Consider the following 22273-nt stretch of genomic DNA (forward strand, 5'->3'; position numbering starts at 1 on the left):
AAGGAACTAAGAACGAGCCAGGTTGAGGGTAGCGGGTCGTAACAGTATCCAAATGCCGTTTGCTCTTAGTTCATTTATTGTCATGTGCTGGACCTGATGTTCCACATGCCGATGATAGTGATCAATCAGTAACTTTGTGATGTGGTTGGTCTTTGGTAAAATAGCTAGGTTCTTGATGTATGGATGTGGAGTAGCTTGCTCTAACCTACCTCCCACTCTGAGGACACCCTTTTGATCGAGAAAGGGGTTGAGCCAGTAGAGCTTACTTGTCTTGTCTTTAGTTAATTCCTTTTGGGACTGAAGCTCCTTGATCTCTTTGGAGAATGCTTGTACAATGGCTATGATTGCAAGTTTAGCTTCTTGTGTTTCTTCAAGACTTATAGCTTCATTGGCTCTCTTTTGCATTCTCTTAAACTCTTTCCCAAATCTGATGAGTCTTGCAATAAAACTTTGACTAGTCTTAACCAGCTGGAGAACTTCACAAAACGTTCCGCCGAAGAATCCATCCTTGTCAACGTGTGGTGTGCAACTACTTTCCGTACTTTTGGGTCTTCTGATCCAAGTTCTCCCACCTTAATCTCTGCTGGGTAGCTCTTCTTGCCAGAGAAAACTTAGTTCTCAGTTGGAAGAAACAAGGTCTTTGGCTTTTAAACCACGAGACGCATGGTTGGCGGGATTTTCAACTGAAGAAACTATTGTAGAATTTATAGGTGTCTAAACTCATCATCCATCCATCCATCCATCCATTTTCTGTTCACCCTCGTCCCTAATGGGGTCGGGAGGGTTGCCGGTGCCCATCTCCAGCTACGTTCCGGGCGAGAGGCGGGGTACACCCTGGACAGGTCGCCAGTCTGTCGCAGGGCAACACAGAGACATACAGGACAAACAACCATGCACACACACACTCACACCTAGGGAGAATTTAGAGAAACCAATTGACCTGACAGTCATGTTTTTGGACTGTGGGAGGAAGCCGGAGTACCCGGAGAGAACCCACGCACGCACAGGGAGAACATGCAAACTCCATGCAGAAAGACCCCGGCCGGGAATCGAACCCAGGACCTTCTTGCTGCAAGGCAACAGTGCTACCAACTGCGCCACTGTGCAGCCTCTAAACTCATCAAATATATAAATAAAGATTTACACAAGACTCGGAACTCCTGTCGAACGTGAAGAGATTTTTAATGCACAACTTCGGATACACAACATCACTTACACATTGTTACAGAAATCCAAAATCTCTTGACTTCTACTTCTGATATAAATTTTTTATAGAGTTCCAGCTCTACTGGTGTGTATTGGGAAGCCTCAACCATTGGCGCTGCTCTCCTCCATTTATGTAGCTCTTCTGGCTCCGTCTTACACTGCATGTGTATTGGAAGTTCCAAGAATTAGGAGTTGACCTCCAGGAATAATTTAGAGACATCTTGACCTGACATCTGCTTCATATCAGAAGAACCATTAGTCAAATTATTTGTTCCTTATCTGTCCAACAGTCTTTTCCACTCACATTTTGGTCCAACTTTGTGCTTCTCACGCAAGGAAGGGAAAGGAGGTTGAATCAAATTGACCTTTAATGGCGCCAGATTGCAAAACAACTCCATAAAAAGTATTTCCTCTCTTTAGTGATTGTTATTAAACATCTCTCCAAATCTGAATTCCTTTCTGACTTCTAGGTCAGATTAACCCAGTTCATTTGACACAATACATTTCTTTTAGGTTAAAACATATCTTAGTGCAAACCAACCAAACAACATAATTTTTTACTATTAATATACAGTGAACCTTCGCTATTTCGCGGTTCGCCTTTCGCGGTCTTGCTGCTTTCCGGATTTGCATCATGCATTGTGTTCTGCATTCTGATTGGCTAAATAGTCTCTCCGCTTCTTCTCTACCTGTGTGTCAACAACGTTGCGGTTTAATATGTACACGTACGTAAAACAGCTTGCCATATTTAACATAATCGATGGTGGCATGTCGGTTTATAAGAATGTTTTTGCCAAGAAGAAAAAAGAGTGACAACAACTACCGATAACTACGTTATTCTGTCGAAAAAACACACCTGCACCGCGGGCTTTAGATAGGGTGACCATATTTTAATTTGGAAAAACCAGGACAACCTGGAGCACGGGGGTGCTCTAAAAGCAAGGAAACTCCGTACATTTGCGCTTTGGCATGTTGTTGGCGTACTGACAGGCACGCTATTTATCTTCTGATTAAGAACAGGGTTGCCCGCACTGACGCGGCTCAGGGAGTACGTCACACGCAGCGCCGTGCGCAGTGCCTTAGTGCATGTAAATTTAATGGTTCAATGAAGGAAATTTTAAAAAACAGGACATTTCCTCACTTTCTAAAAAAAACCCGGGACAGGACGTGAAATACGGACATGTCCCGGGAAATACGGACGTTTGGTCACCCTACTTTAGAAGAAAAAAAACCGCTACAGAGCGGAGTCAGGCTGCAGCGGCTCAGTCAGAAGAGCAGTAAAATACACGCGAGTCACTATACTTTTTGTTTTCTCCCGTTCTAATCCAATGACTCAGGTCGCGGTGGGGGGGTTGCTGATCTCCACAATTCGGGCACGGGAATCCGCCTTCAGTTCGTATTAAAATTATTATTTTACATTACAGTAGTTATTTGTAAAAAAAAATGTTTATACGGTACTTTTTATTTGTTAAACAAATGTTTGGGCCTGTAAAATGGTTTTGTTCTTAGGTTTCAATGTATTATGGAGTATTTTATTGTATAATAATTGTAAAAAATAAAGGTTACTACTTCGTGGATTTCGCCTATCGCGGGTTCTTTTTGGAACGTAACCCCCGCGAAAAACGAGGGTTCACTGTAATTATATTCCTCTACACAACGTACTTCCACTGTGTTGGTACAGTGCTCTCTTAGATGCGTTGGATTTGATTCGCTTCAAAAACGTGAAATTGTCTTGCTTCATTGCTGATGTATCCCAGCATAACTTGCTAATCTGTCCAAAAGAATTCTTCGGCATTTTCCAGCTCTAATTCCACTTTGAGCATATTGTTTATGCTTACCACGGCAACTGCTGCAGACAGTTCCAATCTTGGTACTGTAGTCACCTTTGTGGGTGCTATCCTGGATTTGGCGAATACAAGAGCGCAATGGATATGTCTTGATTCACTGATGGCTCTTAGGTAGATACAGACTCCATATCCTGCAACACTTGCATCTGAAAAATAGTGGAGTTCATACTTCTGAACCTTTTTGAAATCCTTAGGAAGGTAACAATGGTCGATCTTAACATCTGCAAGGTTCTTGACATCTGACAGTCAGGACTCCCACTGTGGCTCAAGTTCACTTGAGAGCGGTGCATCCCAATCTGCCTTGTCACGACACATCTGCTGTAATATTTGCTTGCCGAGTAAAATGAAAGGCGCCACAAGTTCAAGTGGGTCGAAGATGGAGGCTATAGTTGACACCACTCCTCTTTTGGAAAGTGGGTACTCTTTCACAATTACTCAAAACTGGAAATGATCAGAGGCAACACACCACTTAATGCCTAGAGCTCTGTCTGTTGCTCACCACGTGAAAGGTCTTGAGATTTTGCTGTTATCTTCTTTGGGAAGTGATTTGAGTACTTGTTGACTGTTGGAAACAAACTTATGAAGTTGTATTTTCCCAGTGTGGCAGAGTTGCTTCACTTCATTCACCAGATGAATTGCTTCCTTTTCCAAATGAAAATTGATCAAACCATCATCAACGTAAAAATTTCTTTCAATAAATTTTATTGTCGCTTCACTAAACTGTCGCTGACCCTGTGCTGCAATGTACTTGAGGCCGAAGTTTGCACAGACTGCTGACCAGGTTGCTCCAAACAGCTGGACACACATGCGGTAGACAGATGGAGTGGAGTGAAAATATCCACTATCCCCCCAGAGGAAGCGGAAATAATCTTGATCTTCTGTTCTGACTCCGAATTGATGAAACATGCGTTTGATGTCAGACATCACTGCCACTTGTCCTTTTTGGAATCTGCACAGGACTCCTACCACTGTGTTGATTAACTCTGGTCCTCTCAACAGGTGATCGTTCAACAAGACTCCTTCATACTTTGCTGAACAATCAAACACCACTCATTTTTCCCGGTTTTGGGGGATGGTATACCCCATTTGTGAGGTACGTACCATGCTGGGTGTTTGTGCAGTTCTTCGGGAAGCACTTTTAATCCGCACTTTATTGTTTCATTCATAAACTTCATATAGTCACTGTGATATTGTTTGTCCTTTTCAAATCTCCTCTTGAGGCACTTGAGTCTGTGTTCTGCACACCTCTTGTTGTCTGGTAGAATTGGTCTATTCTCCTTAAATGGTAAAGGTAGCTCACTCTGTCTATCTTGAATTTTCACTCCATCCTTCGTTATGCGAAGCATAAATCCTCTTGAGAGAGATGAGAATCTTCCACTTTCCTTTCATTAAAATCAGATTCAAGAACTTTAATCACATCTGATGGCGTAAAAACCTTTGACCTGAGTGCAACAAATGTACTGCACCTATTTAGATAACTGATCAGATGGTGGGTTAGGGGTAACTTCCTTTACAATTATCCTATGACTGCATCCAATAATGTCTCCATAGTCAACACAATGACTATTGTCCAGCTGAGATTTGTCCTTTGAGCAAAGGGCTCATTATCCTTTCCTGACACAACTTTTCTTGGTACCAATGCTTGTGAACAGTTATAACTATTAACTGTTCATAACCTATTAACAGAGCAACATCACATTCAATCAGAGGGGCAATCTCTTCAGCAAGGTGCTCCAGGTGAGGCCATGCTCTTTCTGTCTTTAGTGTGGGAATATGGCTTAAATTAGTAGGGATAAACTCTCTAGTATATGTCATTGGAAGAGGGATTCTTTTTAAAGAGTAGAAACCTCAGATTTGTAGCCCTGAGAGCCTTTGACTTGGAACAACAGTATCCTTAGATGGCAATGTAGAGAGCTTTAAGTGTACATCAATTTTTTTCTGTGTCCAGAAGGGCATATACTAGTATTTCCTGTTCTGGATTGCTTGCTGTGAATAACCAAACTGGAATCGTAGTTGTGAGATTGCTCTTATCACCTTGGATCACGTGGTTTGAGATTGCTTCACTTGATGTTTCTTTACCTTGTTCTTTGGTCTCTTTCATTTCCCTTTGTTCTTTATCACTGTCCTTATTTTTTTTAAACTCTGTCTATTTCTTCATGTAAACATGTTGGGTGGTTTCCTTTACAGGTGTTACAAATACTTCTCTTTTCACATTTCTTGGATTGGTGTCCAAAACTGAGACAGCCAAAATGTAGTCCTTTTGATTTCACAAACTTCACTCTTTTAGTTATGACTTTTTCCATTAACTTTCGACATGTCTGAATGTTGTGATTTAATCTTTCACAGAAAACACATTTGTTTATTTCTGTTCTCTCTTCTTGGTTTACTACTTGCAAACACCTTTGTGCCAACACTTCGAGCTTTGCTTTTTGAAGCCCTGCCCCCACCTTACAGCCTTCAGTCCTACATTGGCAACAAGTAAAACCAAGGTATACCTATCCCTCCTTTAGGGTGGAGGGATAGGTAAATCCCTATCCTATCCCTGTATTTATATTTGTGCAGTTGGCTGGTGTTTTTATCCTGACCAACTTACAAAAATGAGACTGTAACAGACCAAAAATAAACTATTTAAATCGGTGACCACTAGTCATGTTCCAAAAGGAATGACCAGGTATTTCTCTTATTTTGATTCATATTCTTTCTGACAATACACATAGACCACAAAAAGTGAAAAAGTCTTAATCCAGATTACCCTATGCCACTTCAGCCACTAAATTTGGATATGTGTGTGTTCTACAGAGGCAGAGTGGACTGACTGGTTTGACAGGGACGATGAAAGGGAATCTGGAGACTGGGAAATACTGTTTGACCTGCGCAAAGCTTATCCAGATCAACTGTGTAGCAGTCCATTGGACATCCAGGTAAATGTTGACTGTCCATATTGCATTTTCATGCATTTGTATTTGATACTAAGTAAAGAAAACAATTATGGAAAGCATCATGAAATAAGTTTGGCTTCAGTTTTTCATACTTTTGTGCGATGTTAAATATCTAATTGTGCGACTAAGAACATTCCATAATAGTTCCCAGGATAAAGGGACAGCAGCGAGTTAATTGCAGCACATGTATGACCGCTAGACAAGAACGTAGAGGGATTTTTTATATTGCTGGTCACAATGAGATTCAAGGATAAGAAACAACTAGGATTAACTAGGGTCTTTTGTGATTTTTCCTTCAGTCCCCATGGGGAAGGACTGAAGGATGGGGATAGAGTCCCCATTCCTTAGAAATTCAGCAGGATAGTTAGAAAAGATTATTCTTTTCCACAAAGGCGAGAGATTGAGCATCTATCAAAGTAGATTTGCAAGGAAAGCCACACATCACACTAACTAACTGTTCATATAGTGTCATGACCAAAAATTTTGACTTGGTGAAAATCCAGATTCAAAGAATCACTGCAAGGTTAACTAGCTTACAGTGTGAGGAAACTGTTTTTTCTCATATATACTCATGTCATCCAAACACCCTAACTGAGGTGAAGTCTTGGTTGAAATCTATGCGACCCTCCTGTAGGATTTAATGACGTGTATGGGAAATGTGACATATAAAACCAGACCTCGCTGTGGTCTATATGAGGACAGATGAAAAAATTTTAATAAGTTCAATATTGCTTAGCTCTTAGAAACTGAAACTCATATTATTTAGATTTATTTATCATTTGTCATAATTTTAGTATGGCTTATACATGCACATGCACGCATACACACATATTTTTTGTTTGTTTTGTCATTGGGTCACTGGGTGTTTCAGGTCTTAAATCATCAGAAACCCTCACCAACTGAGGGTGGTCAATCCCCAGGTTGTGTCCAAGCAGGGTGCTAGTTCTGCTCATGCAGCCATGTTTCAGAAAAGCACATGATACTACATTCCTTGTACACAATGGGGGAAATCCTGGGGGGTCGAAGGACCCCTTTGGCCCCCCAAACTTGGAAAAGTCTAGAATTGTCCCTCCCCAAAGTAATCATGAAAGAAACCTTTGTATTTAAACAATATCAATATAAAGAGGCAATAGAAATAAAGACCAAATTAAATCTGCCATACTTCTAAGAAAAAAATAAGAATAAATTTTTAGGTCCACCCCCACCACCGTTAAAACAATGATTTACTCCAAAGTGTGGGAGGAGCAACAGCAGCACTGCAAGGCACAGGCGCCCTCAGAGCCGCTGTAGTGAGAAGCTAGCTGTGGCTCTGTAGCACAAATAACAAATCCCTTCAGTAAGTAAATAGAGAAATAGACATTTAACACCTTTTATTTACTTTCATTGCTCAATAGGGTGAAATACATTAACAGTAAAAATCAGACTATAGTTCGTTATTTCATTACTTTTGATAAATCATGATAAACGGCCACATGCTTTGGAAGTCAAAAGTAGCAAAACTGGCTACATTGCTTTCATAGACTTAGCACTTTTCTGTCAAAGGTAGCCAATATTTTAATTATATTTAGCTCTCTAACTCTTACATTAATGAGAAGATTTTGAAACGGGAGGGAGCGGCTGAGCGTTACCACTAGCCGATAGCTCTGTATGGGAGTCGGGAGCAGAGGTGCTATTGCAGAGCAGCCGACAGTAAAAAAATAAAGTATGCCTTACCATCTTCAACGTAGAGCCATAAAGCCACAAATTAAAATCTTTTTTCCCCCGACATTATCTTTATTGGTTTTTCAAAAATGCTTTCAATAATATACATGACATAACTGTGCTCTCATATCAAAGGAAAAGTCAAGGGTAGTTATATTATTGTCCAGCATTCAACTTGTTTTTCCTTGCAAGCCAGGACATTATGAGATATCTTAGAGCAGCAATTATTACATACAGAGTGTATGAGAAGAGAAAAACAATGAACCAACCCCAAACCCCCTGACAACCCTGAGAAAAAACAACAATTACAATTACAACGGTTTCTCTATTTTCCAGGAAGTAGCCCAAATTATTTTAGTATTGTACATAGTTCAGAAAATACAAACTCGAATATATAATTCAGAGTGAACAAGTCAAGTATACAAATAAAGAAGATTAACTTAGGACACTGTAGGGGACCACCGGTAACTATACCTTATCCACCCCACCCATCATATCCATGCTCACTATATATTCCATAAGAGGACCCCAAAAATTTTGAAATATTGATAGTTTCCCTTTTATAATGCAAGTAATTTTTTCCATTGGTAATGTTGTGAGGACATTTCATTTATCTAGTTAATGAATTTTGGTTAACTGGTACTCTTCCAGGAGAGTGCTATGACTCTTTTTTGCAACTAGTAAACATAAATCCACGGCAGTAATAATTTTTTTGGACATATGATGTAAATATACTGGGGTAGAGGGAGAGGTACAGAACAATTTTCAGTATTCACCAAAGGCAAAAGAGATTTATCTGTAAATCTCTCTTGCCCAATAGTACCAAAGTGGATTGAGGCACCTGAGGCCTCCTCTATCATACGGTAGGTACAAAAGTGATAAACATAACCTCGGTCATCTATTGTTCCACAGAAAGTGAAAATGTTTTTTAAGACCGAAAATAAATTGGCAGGGGGTGGCAATGGGATGTTCTGAAACAAATACAGAAGTTTGGGCATTATATTGGATTTAAGGACATTGATTTGTGCTATAAGTGACAAGGGCAGGTAGTTCCATCTATCCACAGAGGCAGCAATTGAGTTTGGGGTTATAGTTAACCGCAACAATGTCATTTATATGTGGTACTATCCTAATCCCCAAATATGTAAAACAATCTACCTTTTTGAATTGGAAATAATTCCCTCTGTTTCTTTCTTCTGAATAACATTAATGAAGATTTGTCTTTATTTACTTTATATCCTGATATTCAAACATAAAGATCTAAAATCTTTATTATTTTGTGAAAAATCAAGTGGGACACAATCGTGAGGTGGAAGTAAATTTATTTGATATTTTAAACTTTTTAAACAAGTAAACTACTGCAAAGTGCGGCGTGCAATATTATTTGGCCCCTTTACTTTCAGTACAGCAAACTCACTCCAGAAGTTCAGTGAGGATCTCTGGACAATGTTGTCCTAAATGACTTATGATCATAAATAGTATCCACCTATGTGTAATCAATCGTAAAATCTTGGAAATGCACCTACTCTGTGATAGTCTCAGGTTTGTGTTTAAAGTGCAGAGAGCATCATGAAGACCAAGGAACACACCAGGTAGGTCCCAGATACTGTTGTGGAGAAGTTTAAAGCCGGATTTGGGTACAAAAAGATTTCCCAAGATTTAAACATCTCAAGGAGCACAGAGCAAGCGATCATATTGAAATGGAAGGACCACTGCAAATCTACCGGCCGTTCCTCTAAACTTACATCTGGAACAAGGAGAAAACTGATCAGAGATGCAGCCATCATGGTCTGGGCCTGGTTAAAATTGATGGGAAGATGGCTGGATGGAGCCAAATACAGAACCATTCTGGAAGAAAATCTGTTGCAGTCCGTAAAAGACCTGAGACTGGGAGGAAGATTTATCTTCCAACAAGACGATGATCCTAAACATAAAGCAAAATCTACAATGGAATGGTTCACAAATAAAGGTGTTTTAATGGCTAAGTCAAAGACCTGAATCCAATCGAGAATCTGTGTTAAGAGATGAAAACTGCTGTTCTCCATCCAACCTCACTGAGCTCCAACTGTTCTGCATGGAAGAATCTGCAAGAATTTCAGTCTCTTCATGTGCAAAACTGATAGAGACAAACCCCAAGCGACTTGCAGCTGTAGTCACAGTAAAAGGTGGCACTACAAAGTATTAATGCAAGGGGGCTGAACAATATTGCACACCCCACTTTCCAGTTTTTTATTTGTTAAAAAAAGTTTAAAATATCCAATAAATTTCATTCCACTTCACGATTTTGTCCCACTTGTTGTTGATTCTTCACAAAATAATAAAAATTTTAGATCTTTATGTTTGAAGCCTGAAAAGCGGCAAAAGGTTGAAAAATTCAAGGGGGCCGAATACTTTCGCAAGGCACTGTAGTTGCACCAACACCTGTACTCATTAATTCTGAGATGTTGGTCATTTGGAGGGTATCTAGGAAAACATTTTGCTCTTGTTACTTATGCGTTATGTCTGAGCTGCATAATTTTTCAAAAAAAGACCTTAAAAGTTTAATTGATTTCGTACTTTGGCGGTGGTGACTTTGGTGTGCTCCTGCAGGGATGGCTCTTTTTTCGATTATTGTCAGGCACTTTTTCTCGGCTTTGACCCCACACAATATAAGTAATCTTTACATTGTGCACAATCTTTGTTTGGTCACTAAAATGCCACCAAAGCCTGCTAAAGGGGGAAATTTGATCCAGACTCACCTGCGGCCTGCTCCTCGTGGTGAATCCTCAACCTATACTGAGTCGTCTCCTCCTGTTTCAGAGGCCGCGGCCCGGGCCGCTGCAGTTAGCAATGTCAGCAATCTTAAAAAGGAGCTTCTTGCGGCTCTTCAGGATGACTTTACCGTTACACTTAAAGTGGAGTTTCATGCTGTGCTTGGTGAAAGTCTATCTTCGATGAAGTCCGAGCTGCTAGCCTTCAAAAAGGAATTGTCCTCTGGCCTGTCCACGGTGCAGGAGAGTTTCACAGGGCTAAAGGTAACAGTTGTTGAGATGGAGAAATCCCTATCCACCTGCACTGATGACATTGTTAGCCTCCAGAAAAAAGTGGACAGCCTTACTAAAACTGTGGCATAGTTAGAGGATAAATGTGGAGTCCTGGTCCCGGTGAAGTGATCTAAAATATATTCACATCTGAAGCGCTTAAACCCTGACATAGTATTTCTTCAGTTCAATTCAATTCATCCTATCAGCAATCGATGACTTTCTTATGTTTAACAAGAGCGACACAGTCTCTTTCTCATTATGAGAAACGGTAAAAGTCTATCTTCGTGGCCAGATTATTTATTTTTCAGCTAATTTTAATAAAAATCTGCAAGCTAAGATATCAGAAATTTCAACAAAAATTCAGAATATTGACAGACAAAAGGCATTAATCCGTCACAGGCTTTATTGAAGAAACGACAGGATCTGCAGACTGAACTTCATCTCCTAACAACATCTGATGCGGAGCATCTCTTCGTTTGATCTCAGGCTACTTATTATGAGCATGGATGGTGAAAAGCCAAGTAGGCTTCTAGCACATCAACTAAAATGAAATGCTAGCTCTCGCATAATATCGCAAGTCAAAGATCAGTCAGGCAATCGCGTTTCCGATCCTGTTTCTATCAGCGACATCTTTAAGAGATTTTATTGCGATCTATATAAATCTGAATTATAATCAGACTCAGATGAGTTATTTGCCTTTCTTCAGAATATTGACATTCCCAGGATAAATAAATTGATTTCAGATCAACTTGACGCTTCCATTAAATTGGAAGAAATATTTATATAAATCAAAAATATGCAGAGTGATAAAGCGCCCGGCTCAGACAGACTCCCTGCTGAGTTTTTCAAAAAGTTTAAAGACAAGTTAACCCCTCTTCTTGATGTTTATAATGAATCACTGGGGCGTGGCCTGTTGCTCCCCACCCTAGCTCAGGCTTCAATTTCACTCCTGCTGAAGAAGGGCAAGGATCCTACTGCTTGCGAGTCTTATAGGCCCCTGTCACTCTTAAATGTGGATTTTAAGATTTTGGCTAAAGTCCCGCGTACTCAGCTTGAGATGGTTCTTCCTCAGATTATTTTGCAAGAACAGAATGGATTCATCAAAGGCCGCCTGTATAGGCCTCGCCAGCCAAATGATACTAGCTATCCAAACAGCTAAACAGAATAAATGCAGAAACTCCCCAGACTCAGGGATGACATCTTGAATGACATAAATTTTCTGTGAAACTGTAACAGGATAAACAAAGGGATACATATAAGTATCATTGCTGCAGTAACAATGACCAATCACTGCATACACCATTTGTATACACAGACTAGTGGTCTTAGTTAGCTTAGCAACAGGCCGAATTTACTACTAACATAAAAATACATAATTCCTCTACAAATGAAGGTGTCTGCAATAACTTTTCTCATATGTGATTAATTCAACTTATATTACTCACAGATGATGCTTTAGCAGGCAAGAAAACAACATAAGCAGGGCTGAGAAACTGCCATGTGGCTGCAACTGTGCTGTACATCAGTGGTCCCCAACCGGTACCGGTTCGTGGACCAATTGGTACCGGCAGAGTACATATACAAAGTACAGAGTACAAAGAATTACATATTTCCGTTTTATGTATTATGTTAGTCTAGAGGAGCTTTTATTTTGAAAATCCTTTAACTGGATTCTCTCAGTAACGTCTTGCACGCCAACATTGAGTCTACAAGCACCAAAATGAGTAAGAAGCAGATCAGATGTCTTTGGAAAGTTTCTTTGCGAAGGGAAAAGGCCCAGAGAAGAGACAGGAGAATGGATTTATCCCAGACCAGTAGGTGATTCCCACATTTTAAACCCGCTCTACATGATATGGTGACCGGATCGTTAGTAAGGCAATGAAGCCTTCAAACTGCTTCATCACGTAGAGACCAAGCACCCTGTGCTTAAGCAACACTTCAGGTGTCATTGTCTCTCATCACTCCCAGATGGAACCGTCTCGGTGCAGAGAAACAAGGTTAGGGTTCCCATTAGTTGTTATCGTAAGTTAAAATTTTCACGAAAGTGAAATGTTCATTTTTGTGGCGCATCTGTATCTTATTTTGAAGGGATATGTAAACGTTACCATAGCGACATCAGAGAGCGTTAGGGCAGTGGTCCAGACGAGAGGAGTAGAGCTTGTGAGTTTTAGGTCTGGTTCACACGGCAGGATTTAAGGATTGTCGGCCGATTTTGTGACCACACATGACACGAGCCGATAAAAGTCCAACAGGTTTGATTGGTACGTGTGTCCATCCACACCGAGTCCACTCACGAACATCCCGATTCCAGAAGAAAATCCAGTAAAACCCCCAACATACCATACGTGAATTTAGAATAATCAAACACAGATGACAATGTAGAAGCAGTAGTGATAGTTTGTGGACTCATTTTAAGCGATAAAAGACGGCGGGAGCAGCTGCTCTATTTGCTGCACTATGACTTGGAGGTGAGTTATGTTTTTTGTAGTTGACATTTTTAACTGAATAAACATAGTCACAAATAATAAACATTTATAAAATGAACTTTACATATAGTAATAAACATTTCCACATATCACTTCCGATGTCGACCGGACTCTCAGTTGCCATGTCAATTGTTTGGGATTCCCTTCCGTTCTTACGTCATCGCGCTTTCTGATTGGCTGTCACATTCAACAGGCTGCATCTCGCTCCCAGTCAGGGAAAACCCCATAGGCTGCTAAAATCAAGCCAATCAATGTTGAATATGCCCGATTATAGTTTAGGCATATTCAACACACCACTCACTGCAGGACGTTGTAAGATTGTCGTAAAGGGAAAATCAGGGCAAAAAAAAAAGGCTTTAGCTTAGGTTGACCATATTTTAATTTGGGTAAACCAGAACACCTTGGAGAGGGGGAGAGGGCAGGGGGCTCTGAAAACGGGGAAAGTCCATACATTTTTGCTTTTGCATGTTGTTTGCGTACTGACAGGCACGCTATCTATCTTCTGATTAAGAACAGGGTTGCCTGCACTGACACGGCTCAGGGATTACGTCACATGCAGCGCCGTGCGCAGTGCCCTAGTGCCTGTAAATATAATGGTCCAATGAAGGAAATTTAAAAAAACAGGACATTTCCTCACTTTCTAAAAAAAACCCGGGACAGGGCGTGAAATATGGACATGTCCCGGGAAATACGGACAACATGCAGAAGCATTATCTGATGGTCCCGGGCCACAGCAAAATTGCCAAGTCTTGACCGGTCCGCGGTAATAAAAAGTTTGGGGACCATTGCTGTACATCATGTTTTCTACTTTTTGTACTTCCTTTTTGATAATTACCAAGAATGCCCACTAGATGGCATTGTTTAGCACAAAATAAGATAACAGTAAAAACAGTGGACATGACACCGGCAGTTGTTTTTTTAATATTTGTACGCTATTGAATACAATTTTTTCAGCTCATTGCCCCACATCTCCTGAGGTGATTGTTTCTCTTGATGCCGAGAAGGCCTTTGATCGAGTAGAATGGGAGTACAGTGAACCCTCGCTATAACGCGGTTCACCTTTCACGGCCTCGCTGCTTCGCAGATTTTTTTTGTGTAGTTTTTTTTTCCACAGTGCATTGTATTCTGCATCCTGATTGGCTAAACAGTCTCTGCGCTTCTTCTCTATCTGTGTGCCAATAACGTTACGGTATTTAAATATACTTAATACAGCTTTCAAATTTTGGCAAATATTTTGGCCCAGAAGAAAAAAGAGCGACAACTACCCATAACTATGTTCTTCTCTCAAAAAGAACACACCTGCACCACAGGCTTCAGAAGAAAAAGACACTAAAGACACTGAACTTCGTGTTGATGATTAAAATGATTATTTTACTGTAGTTATTGGTAACACAGCGTTATATTTGTTTTAAAAAATGCTTGGGCCTGAAAACAGGTTTTGTTCTTTGGTTTCAGTGTAGAGCAGGGGTCTCAAACTCACGGCCTGCGGGCCAACTGCGGCCCTCAGGACGATAGTTTGTGGCCCCCGCCTTAATATGAAAGTTTAATGTTAGTGCGACCCGCGAGTTTGATATAATTGGCACTTTTCAGTGTTGTATGCGGAGCTGAACAAACTTACCAATCACGGTGGAGTATATTGCTCTCGGGGGCGGGACATCGGCCGGGCCTATTTGCATTTTCTATTTGTCATTATTTGCATGCGGTACATGCGCAATTTCCGCGGCCGCTCCCGCTTCACGTGCTTCAGCATCCAGTCTAGACCCGGAAGTTGCTGATCAGTGTAACGTAATTAAGGTTAGGCGCTGTAACTCTTGGGTTGTGTTTAAGGGAGGAGAGGAGGCGGCAGATTCGTCAGGACGGTCAAAAACTCACAACCACACTGGTACTGGGAATTCCACAGTGTTGTCCTTTAATGAATACGCTCTTCACCGACCTTTCAAAGCCCGGCTGAACGGCTGCTACATTATCAGACATGAAAATTGAGCAGCGTCCAAACAACCTGTAACATTACTAAAAAGTTAGGGAGCTAACATGTCCGTCTAGCACGTTTCTCCCACGCTCTCGCATACTTCTGACATCATTAGCAATACTAGATACTAGTATCTTAAAGAGACACTACACAATTACCGCTGTTACAGCGCCTGACTACGGCCAAATATGGTAATAGGCAATCAGAAAGGTTCGGCTAAGGAGACCATGTGTGTGAATGCGGCCCAGCCTCACCCAGACTCTACCTCCAGCGGCCCCTGGGTAAATTGAGTTTGAGACCCCTGGTGTAGAGTATTTAGCTATGCTTTATAATAATAGTAAAAAAAAAAGGTAACAATTTCACGGATTTCGCCTATCATGGGTTCTGTTCGGAACGCAACCCCTGCTAAAAACAAGGGTTCACTGTACCTCTTTGCCGTTCTCAGTAGATTTGGTTTTGGAGAAAGGTTTCTCCAAAACCTAGGTAGACAGGCTTGTCCTCTTTCTCCCCTCCTGTTTGCCTTAGCCATTGAACCTCTGTCTGTTGCCCTGAGATCCCTCTCTTCTTTTCATGGAATTATCCACTCTGGTGTTGTGCTTAAATTGTGTTTATATCAGGGGTGGAAACTAAAAATTTTCTCCACCGGCCACAGTTGCTGGTAGAGAAAATTTTTTACCAGCCACTCAGATATTTCACCAACCACTGTTTTTTTTTTCTTTTGATTGCAGACCCCACAAGTACAAGCAAATTATAGAAAATGTATGATTTATTCTTGGAAACCAATTTACTGACAATAAGTTTACCACACAGATGTACGTATACAGAATAATTTAACACAAAGCATGGACCCCTTAACAGGGTTGTAGTACAATAAGTTAATTTGAAGTAATTACTATGGGCAAACTTTAACTACACAACCCTAACATTCTTGCAATCATATGTTGAACGTTTCCAAATTTTGGCAACAACTCACCCAGATAGTATTTATCAAAAATGTGTCTAGTCATTTTAAAAATATTTTTAAATTGTATCAATAGCTACAGTATTTTCTAACTGTTTTATTTGTTTTCCTTTACTTATTACAATTATTACTAAAATATCTCAGAATGTGTTTGTTACATGCAGTGGTGGCTGCATGTAGGATTTCCCTCCCCATTTCAGGTTGTTGCTGAGCTCTGGCAGGTTAAGCAGGCCCAGCTGGTTTCACTCTGCCGCTTGATTAGCACATCATAAGGCCAGCTGGGAACTGATTTTCAGGTCCTGTTTGCCAATTGGGCAGCATGTGTGCCGCAGCTCTGTGGTACTGTGATGGAGGAGTTGTTGTTTGCTAGAAACCCTGGTTTTTGTTGTTACTCTCCCCTTAATTTTCTTTTAGGTTCTCATTTTTGCCTTTGAGATTTCTTCAGATTACTCTTAAAGAATAAAACTTTAACCTTACCCTCCTGGTTTTGTCTCTTCATTTTTCCCTGGTTTATCTATTGTTACAGCCCCCATCCAATATCCATAGACTGCCTTGGGGATGTAACAGTGTTCATTATTAATTCCATGGGCCATCATCATCATTATCATCATTCTTGTGTTACTCCAGAGTTTTTCTGACTACATAGTATTAGCTTCCCCCTCACACACACCTGCCTTCCTGCCTGCACAAACCTTTTCTTTATGAACATTTTCACTCCTTCTTACCAGGCAGCAGCAGCTAATCTGAACTCTTCCTCAATCTGTCCCTGGTCACGTCTCTCTCATCATCCTCCTCCAACAATAATAAAGCCCCTGAATCACCAATTCCTTCTCATTGTCCGCTACTGAATCGCCTCCAACTGTCAAAGTTGGTGTGGTAATTAACACATCAAATAGTTTGACACATTTTTCTGAATGGGTTTATGTGCTTTTTAGCTTTTGTGGTAGTTTTTCTGACCCGGCCCATCTCATCTCCGCTCACTTTGTTCGGACTCCGGTTAGCTGAAATGACACCATTAATAAACTTAGAGGGGAGGAGCGGGCCAAGGCAGACTGAGGGATTTCATTGGATAAGCCCAATGTCCGTCAATAAAATCAACCAATGGGCTGTCGCGGTTAAATGAGATTTAATATAATTTTTTTGTTAAATTATGACAGCGTAGGGTCGCTAGATATGGACAGTAAATGCATCAGTGTGGACTCCAGACAGTCAGTCCTCCCCTGGACAGAAGTTCAAACTGAATGGAGCTTTTTTTGTTGTTGTTCAAATTGTCAACCCACCACAGTGGCGGTTGCGTTGCTCCAATTTACACGCCACTTCATACTTTTACCCGCATTTGGCCAGTGGCGTCTTCTACCTTTACCCCTGCTTTATATGCAGATGACCTTTTCTTGTACATTTCGGATCCTTTATGTAGTCTTCCTCTAATTTTAAAGATTCTTGAAAAATGTGGATCTTTCTCTGGCTATAAAATGAATCTACTTAAAAGTGAATGCTACCCAGTAAATTCATTAGCTTTAGGACTTAAGCAGTCTGACATTCCTTTTAAACTCAGCCCCTCAGGTTTTAGGTACTTGGGAATTAATATTACATGTACTCTGCCCTCAATGTTTTCACAGAATTTTGTCCCCTTGGTCTTTCAAATCGCATCAGATCTTCAGAGGTGGAACTCTCTCCCTCTTTCTTTAATTGGCAGGATTAATGTTATTAAAATGAATGTGTTACCCAGATTTCTTTTTTGATATCAATGGTTTTTGCCTAAACAGTTCTTCAAGTTCTTGAATCAGATGGTTTCTTCTTTTTTATTGAGTGGAAGGGCAGCCCAGACTGAGACTTTCTCTATTGCAACAGTTCACCAAAAATTGTGGTCTTTCCCTACCCAGTTTTTCAATGTATTACTGGTCTTCACATATTCATAAATTGATTTATTGGCTAAATTCACCTGATCTGATGTAAACTTGAAATTCAATCAATTTCTGCATCTTTGTCACCTGCCTCAATTATCTATTCAGAGATAGAGATAAATCTTTATTGTCATTGTCACAAGGACAACAAAATTTAAAAGGTGCCATCAGTCGGTGCATATGCTTAGAAACAAAAAATAACTGTCCCACAATTCACACACAGTGTAAGAATTAACAAATAACTGGTAACAACCCCCCGAAAAAAAAAACAAAAAAAAACTAATAAATAAGAACAGCCACATTCTCACATACATCATTTATGATGATTAATGGTTGTTATTGATTGCATTTAGTTTTGTTATTGCTAAGTAAAAACTGTCTCTGAGACGATTGGTTCTTGTTCTGGTTGCTCTGTATCTTCTGCCTGAAGGCAGCAGTGTGAACAGAGAATGTCCGGGGTGAGAAGTGTCCTTTGTGATGTGTTGTGCTTTTCTTAGACAGCGGTCGCTGTGCAGGTCCTCCAGTTAGGTCATCACTACCAATTAAATTATCCTCTGTTACTGCAAATCCTACAGTGCTGTCTGCACTTAGGATCTGGTCACAATCTAGGTCCTATTTCAAATTTGTGTCTCCCTCTAATAAATTGCCGTTGTTACAGAAAATTATCTACTTTATCCTGCAGCTACTTATGCTGCTTATAGAGGCATTAGAACAATGAGAGATATTTACAAAGATGGTTTATTTCTTAGTTTTTCAGAGTTGTCCCCAAAATTTAACCTGAATGTTTCTCTATTTCCAAATTAGACATTGTGTTTCATCGCTGTTTACAAATTTTCTAACTCTCCCTGCTGACCCACCATGGGTCGACCTTCTATTTTTGAGGCCTAATCTGAAATGACTCCTTTCTAATATATATGGAAAACTTATGGCAATTGAGCCCAACTCATTTGGTAAAACCAGAACTGCTTGAGAACGTGAATTGGGCGTTTAAGTGTCTGATTCATGGTGGGATAAAGTTATTCTCAGCATATGTCGATGTATCAGATTACAGCTTGTACAGTTTAAAGTAAAAAAAAAAAAATAGAGTTCACTTCTCAAAATCTTGTCTGTCTAAAACAGGGGTGGGCATAGCTGGTCCTCGAGGGCCGATGTCCTGCAACTCTTAGATGTCTCCCTGGTCCAACATACTAGAATACAACAGCTGAATCACCTCCTAAGTGCAGTCAAGTTCTCCAGAGTCCTGCTAATGACCTTATTATTTTACTCAGGTGTGTTGAAGTAGAGATACATGCAGGAGACCGGCCCTCGAAGCCTGGAGTTGCCCACCCCTGGTCTAAAATCTAAAATTTTCCCTTCAATTCTAGATCGGTATGACAGATGCCGGACCTCACCTTGCAACTTAAGTCATATGTTTTTCTTCTGCCCAAGCTTATGTACATTTTGGAGTAATTTATTTTCCATACTCTCAGGGATTTTTAGAATCCAGATCCAACGTGATCCACTAATTGCCATTTTTGGAGTTCCAGTGACCACACTTATCCTGTCCCCCAGTAGGGGGAGATCTTGGCTTTCTGTTCTCTTCTCGCCATGCGCTGTATTTTACTCTTCTACAAATCTCCTACACCTCCATCTACATCACAATCGCTGATTACTGTAAGAATGTTTTTGAAGATAGAAAAAATTTCATTAACAGTGAAGGGCGGTTCAGCAAAAATTACTCACAAGTGGACACCCTTTGTGGAATACATAAAATCTCTGCCTTCATAATACGTAGATTGATATAACTGACCCATTATGTGACTAAGTTTAAAAAATAGGTAAAACATTTTTTACCTATTGGGGTGGCTCTCCAATGCCACCCCCCACTCTTTATCTTTTTTTTTTTTTATTATTATTATTTATTTATTATTTAGGTATTTATTTGTATTCATTTTTTTCTTGTTTTTGTTATCTCAATATGGTGATTTATGTTCATTAGGGGGGGACAAAAAAATCGGAGTAGTCATGTAGGTTTTGCAAAATGTATGTAATGTCAATAAATGCATAATCTCCTGATAAACAAAGAACCAAAAAAGGTTCATTGATTTCTAATGAATCAGCAATAATCTGTCCCTTATTATTTTCAACTGAAGTAATATTTTTCTCATTTTGTAATTGTCGGCTTTGCCAGGCTAATAATTTCCCAGGTTTTTCTCCTTGATCATAGAGTGGCTGCTTAAGATGCAAAAGTTGTGAGGCGGCTTTTGAGGCAGAAAGTTTGTTATACTGTGTTGTTAGTATCAGAAGTTTTTTTTATGGATGTTTTGGGATAGCGTTTGATAATAATCCCTCTCAAGCAGCTCAATTTCTGCTGCCAATTCTTGTTTTTTGATAAGTTAATTTTGCCTTATAACTCGTAAAGCTAATTATTTGACCACTGATAGGCCTTAAAGGCTTCCCACCTCGAAGAGGGTGGTGTTTCATCTGTGTTGATATCCAAATAGATGTTAATTTGATTATCTATGAAAAACATAAATTCTGGGTGTAGCAGCCATTTTTGTTTAAATCTCCACTTAGGATGGTCTCTGCTTAGTCTTAAATCCTCATAGATAAGTGAATTTGGTGCATGGTCAGAAATTAAGATGCTATCATATTGACAGTCTTTTATTTTGTCTCAAAATGGCAGAACTTAAAAAGTAATCAGTATGTGAATGTGATTTATGTGTATTTGAATTGCTATTCAAGAATTTTAAACTCTTGGGATTCATGTTCCTCAAAATATCCATCAAATTAAATTCCTTCATAAAGTGTTGAATTGTTTGTCTACTTTTAGAATGAGAGTTGTCAGTACCTGAATTTCTGTCCAGTTCTGGGTTCATTGTGCAGTTAAAAACTCCTGCTATAATATAGACAGAGATGAAATTGTAAGAAAGAGATTTTGAAAAAACTTTTGGTCATCAACATTTGGGGCATAAATACTTATCATATTTATTTTTTCTGTGATAAGTGTGCCCTGTAGAATAATGTACCTCCCAGCCCTGTCTTTAATAACCCTTGTCAAATGGAATGGTATGGATTTATGAATCAAAATCATAACCCCTCTTGCCTGGGAAGTAAAAGGTGCTGAATATATACCGCCCTGCCACCTCCTGCCAATCTTTGCCTCCTGACCAGACAACAGGTGAGTTTCCTGAAATAACACAATATCAGAGTGCATAGATTTCACCCTACTCATTTTCTGTTTCACTTTTTTCAGTTTTTGTAATCCCCTGCAGTTCCAAGAAGACATTTTAATTCTTAACCCACAATACATACCGTGTGATACTGAATGGGCTCCTTAGTATTTTCAAATTATTTACAGATAAATAAACCAAGAACACCTGGATGTTAAAACTACATCCATAATAATGAACAATGAGCCCTTTAAACTTCAAACTCTGTTGCCCACCCTCCTCCCCCTTCAATATTCTGGTACCCATCTAACGGCTGAAGGCTGTTCCACACAAAAGTAAGGACCAACCAACTGTGTCTGAATATTTTTGCGTCCAAAAAATAAGAAATAAGTAACTAAAAATAGGCTATTGGCTGTGAGCCTCTGGCGTAGCATACATAAAATATAATAAGAAAATTATTTATCCTTATTTATTTTACTTAACTTTAGGTACCATAATTGTCCATCCCTATTAATATGTTGTGATAAAATGATGTCGTCATTGTCTTTCACAGCTCTGCTTCTGTTTTCAGAGTCCTTACAAAGTTCTCTACTTCAGCTGGTTGGTTAAAGATGCGAGACTGACCGTTGTGTGTCACCGGCAGTCGAGCGGGAAGAATCATGCCTTATTGTAATCCCCATGGCACAAAGTTGTCGTCTCATGCTGTCAAACTCTTTCTGTTTTTTATGCACACCAACTGCGAGGTCCTCATAAAATCACACTTGGTAGTTCTTTGTCCTGGCGGCTCTTATCACAGTTGCTTTATCCCTGTAGTTTAAGAACTTCATAATAAGAGTCCTTGGTGCAGCGGCGTTTGATGTGCTTTTCTGGCTAAGCCGGTGTGCTCACTCCAGTGTCAGAGTGGTGCATAGCGGTACCAGGTTCAGAGCCTCTGGTAGCCACTTTTCCAGAAAGGCGCAGGCATTCTCTACCTCCACCCCCTCAGGAAGGTTAACCAGTCTCAGATTATATTGTTGCAATTTGGCCTCCAAGTACAACACTTTCCCTTCCAGCTCTTTATTTTTATTTTCGAGGACCTGTACCCT

General features: G+C 40.0%; 1 protein-coding gene across 6 annotated transcripts in view; it reads left to right on the plus strand.

The window, feature by feature from the left end:
- The window catches only part of cemip (cell migration inducing hyaluronidase 1), a 241455-nt gene that overhangs the window by 83679 nt on the left and 135503 nt on the right, over window positions 1-22273 (plus strand). For all 6 annotated transcript variants that reach the window (XM_028015467.1, XM_028015468.1, XM_028015470.1 and 3 more), the window contains one exon: window positions 5853-5974. In XM_028015467.1, coding sequence (XP_027871268.1) covers window positions 5853-5974 — 122 coding nt within the window. The remainder of the gene's footprint in view (window positions 1-5852; window positions 5975-22273) is intronic.

This window comes from Xiphophorus couchianus, chromosome 4 (assembly GCF_001444195.1).
Source record: "Xiphophorus couchianus chromosome 4, X_couchianus-1.0, whole genome shotgun sequence".
In the NCBI taxonomy this organism is placed as follows: Eukaryota; Metazoa; Chordata; class Actinopteri; order Cyprinodontiformes; family Poeciliidae; genus Xiphophorus; species Xiphophorus couchianus.